The sequence below is a fragment of the Apium graveolens genome, chromosome 2, assembly GCF_009905375.1.
Source record: "Apium graveolens cultivar Ventura chromosome 2, ASM990537v1, whole genome shotgun sequence".
Lineage (NCBI taxonomy): Eukaryota > Viridiplantae > Streptophyta > Magnoliopsida > Apiales > Apiaceae > Apium > Apium graveolens.
The window spans coordinates 316085185-316088296 of record NC_133648.1 but is presented as its reverse complement, the minus strand read 5'-3'; the positions used below and the strand labels follow the sequence as shown (position 1 = coordinate 316088296).

The window sequence follows — 3112 nt, the reverse complement described above, 5'->3', positions numbered from 1 at the left end:
TATATTGACTTGGTATGGGTGTCTAGCAAGTTTATAAGGTTTATTTGAATAATTCTATCAGAAGAGACATTGTAGGAATTAGTTTCTCATATCGTGGGAACGTTGTCCAATTTTCTAGCATTCATTTTGTAATTCTTTCTTTAAGTTTGTAATCAGTATTTTATTTGGAATATCAGAAGAAGGCTTTAAATACATAACTTGCTTTGTTTGTTTCTCTAATTCATATATCTTAAGTATAAGACTATATTTTGGTATCAGAGCCTAGGCAGGTGTACGAGTGAATGTCAAAGACTGGGATGGATAAGTTCAAAGGGTCTCTTGGCCTTAGTTACCCGACTCTGACAAAAAGGAACTATTCGGCATGGTCGATGAAGATGAGTATCTACATGAAGGCATATGGAGTGTGGGAGGCTGTAAAGCAACGACCCCAAAGGAGTCATCGACAGTAAGACATATAAGATTGCACTGGCTATGATTTATCAGGGTATCCCTGAAGAATACCTGTTGTCAATTGCTGAGAAGAAAATAGCCAAAGATGCCTGGGAGGCGATCAAAACCATGAGTCAAGGAGCAGACAAAGTTAAACAGGCGAAGGTTCAGACGCTGAAAGCCGAATTCGAATCCTTAACCATGAAGGATGCTGATCAGATAGATGATTTTTACATGAAAATCAATGGCATCGTATCAAATATACGAGCAATAGGAGAGCCTGTGGCTGAGTCGTACGTGGTAAAGAAGCTATTGTGTGTCGTCCCATCCAAGTTCCTCCAAATTGCTTCCACGTTAGAACAATTTGGAAATCTGGAAACCATGTCTCTTGAAGAAGCAATTGGGGCACTGAAGGCTCACGAAGAAAGGCTGAGGGGAACTGTCACTACCAATGACGCACAGTTAATGTTGACAGGGGAGGAATGGCGAAAGAGAGACAACGAAGGCGAAAAACTGTTACTCACACGAGAAGAGTGGCTGAAAAGGTTAAATCAAGGAGCCTCAGGTAGAAATTCAGTACATAAGGGACGAGCCCAAATCCATTAATCCATTCTATGGCTAAAAATCGAGATAAAAGCCAAGTAAGATGTTTCAATTCCGGCATATTGGGACATTATGCAGCAGAGTGCAGAAGACCTCGTCGAGGAAGGGAATTGAAACCAGAGGTTAATATTGCAGCTATTGAGGATGATGAGCCAGCTCTGCTGTTTGCAAAATTCGAAGGAAGGGAGAAGAATTTGGTTCTTTTGAACAAAGGAGAAGCAACAACAGAACTACTATATGCAGGTTATGGAAAGGTGGCTGAATCAAGTGCCTGGTACTTAGACAATGGTGCGAGCAACCACATGACGGGTGATGAGTCAAAGTTCAGTGTCTTAAACAAAAGTGTTGGTGGAAATGTAAGGTTTTATGACGGATCAACGATTAAAATTGAGGGAAAAGGATCAATAAAGCTCAAGTGTAAGAACGGAGAAGAAAGAACACTACAGGACTTCTACTACATCCCGACCTTACAAAATAATATCATCAGCCTTGGCCAATTATCTGAGAGGGGAAATAAAGTTGTGATCAGTGGTGACTTACTTCGAGTATATGATAATCAAAGGAAATTGCTGATGAAGGTAACGAGATCAAGTAACAGACTCTACAAAATTGTCATAGAACCATGGGACAGTGTTTATCTGCTTACAAAATCTGAGGAAATCTCCTGGCTCTGACACTCGCATCTTGGGCATGTAAACTTCCACTCTATGGAGTTGATGTCGAAGAAAAAAATGGTGAAAGGGATGCCTGCTATTGCAGAACCGAAGAAAATTTACAGCAGGTGTTTAATGGCTAAACAAGTAAGAAAATCCTTTCCTGCTCAGTTAAATTTTAAGGCAAATCATGCGTTAGAACTAGTTCATGGAGACTTGTGTGGTCCTATTACACCCACAACTCTCTCCGGAAATCGGTATATTTTTTTATTGGTGGATGATTACACCTGCATTATGTGGGTGTATATACTCAAGAATAAGAGCGATGCCTTTGATGCTTTCAAAAAAGTTGAAGTTAAGGTTGAAAAGGAGAAAAGAGAGGGAATTGGAACCTTTACAACTGACAGTGGAGGGGAATTCCTGTTAAAGGAATTTACTTCTTATTGCGAGGAGCAAGGAATTGCTAGACATTTTACAGCACCATACACACCTCAACAAAATGGCGTGGTCGAAAGGAGAAATCGAACAGTAGTGGTCGAAATGGGAAGAAGCTACTTAAAACAAATGAAGATGCCATCTACAATGTGGGCTGAGGCAATTAGGCATGCAGTTTATGTTCTCAATAGGCTGCCCACAAGAGCCTTATCTGAGCAAACACCCTATGAGGCATGGACGATGTTCAAACCTGACATTGGACATATCCGAATATTTGGATGTGTTGTTCACATGAAAGTGTCAGGTGATAGACTTAAAAAACTTGATGACAGAAGCTTGGAAGTGATTAACCTAGGCAAAGAACCTTGGACTAAAGCCTACCATCTATTTGATCCTCAAGAAAATAAATTATATGTGAGCCATGATATCATTTTTGAAGACATAAGGCCTGGGATCGGAATGATCAGGGGGAGTCAGAAACAAGCAACACATATTTATTTGATGTGCCGAACGTGCCTATAGCTGAAATTGTTGAAGTTGAAAATTCCAGACAAGAACAGGGTAACACTACAGAAGAATCTGAAGCACACACACCAGTGTCACAACACTTCGGCTCGGGTCTAAACAAGGATGCATATGATGACAGTGCAACTCCAAAAAGATTCAGACCACTCGCAGACATTTACCAAGAGACTGAGGAAGTGGAGATTGAGGATGAGCTCCTTTTGATGGGAGTGGATGAACCAAATTCATACGCTCATGCTGTGAAAGACAATGTTTGGAGAATGGCTATGCAAACTGAAATGGATTCAATTGATAAAAACGGAACTTAGAAACTCACTAACCTACCACCAGGAAAGAAAGAAGTTGGATTGAAGTGGATATTCAAACTGAAAAGGATGCCAACGAAAACATAGTGAAGCACAAGGCTCGCTTGGTTGCAAAAGGATACGTGCAAGAAAGGGGAGTTGACTTTGATGAGCTGTTTGCAC

General features: G+C 40.6%; 1 protein-coding gene across 1 annotated transcript; it reads left to right on the top strand.

Moving 5' to 3' along the window:
- Nucleotides 1-281: 281 nt before the first annotated feature.
- Nucleotides 282-1706, top strand: LOC141704344 (uncharacterized). Its single transcript, XM_074507586.1, has 3 exons — nt 282-413; nt 484-994; nt 1111-1706. The coding sequence occupies exons 1-3, from the start codon at nt 282-284 to the stop codon at nt 1704-1706; spliced, it is 1239 nt and encodes a 412-aa protein (XP_074363687.1).
- Nucleotides 1707-3112: the final 1406 nt, after the last annotated feature.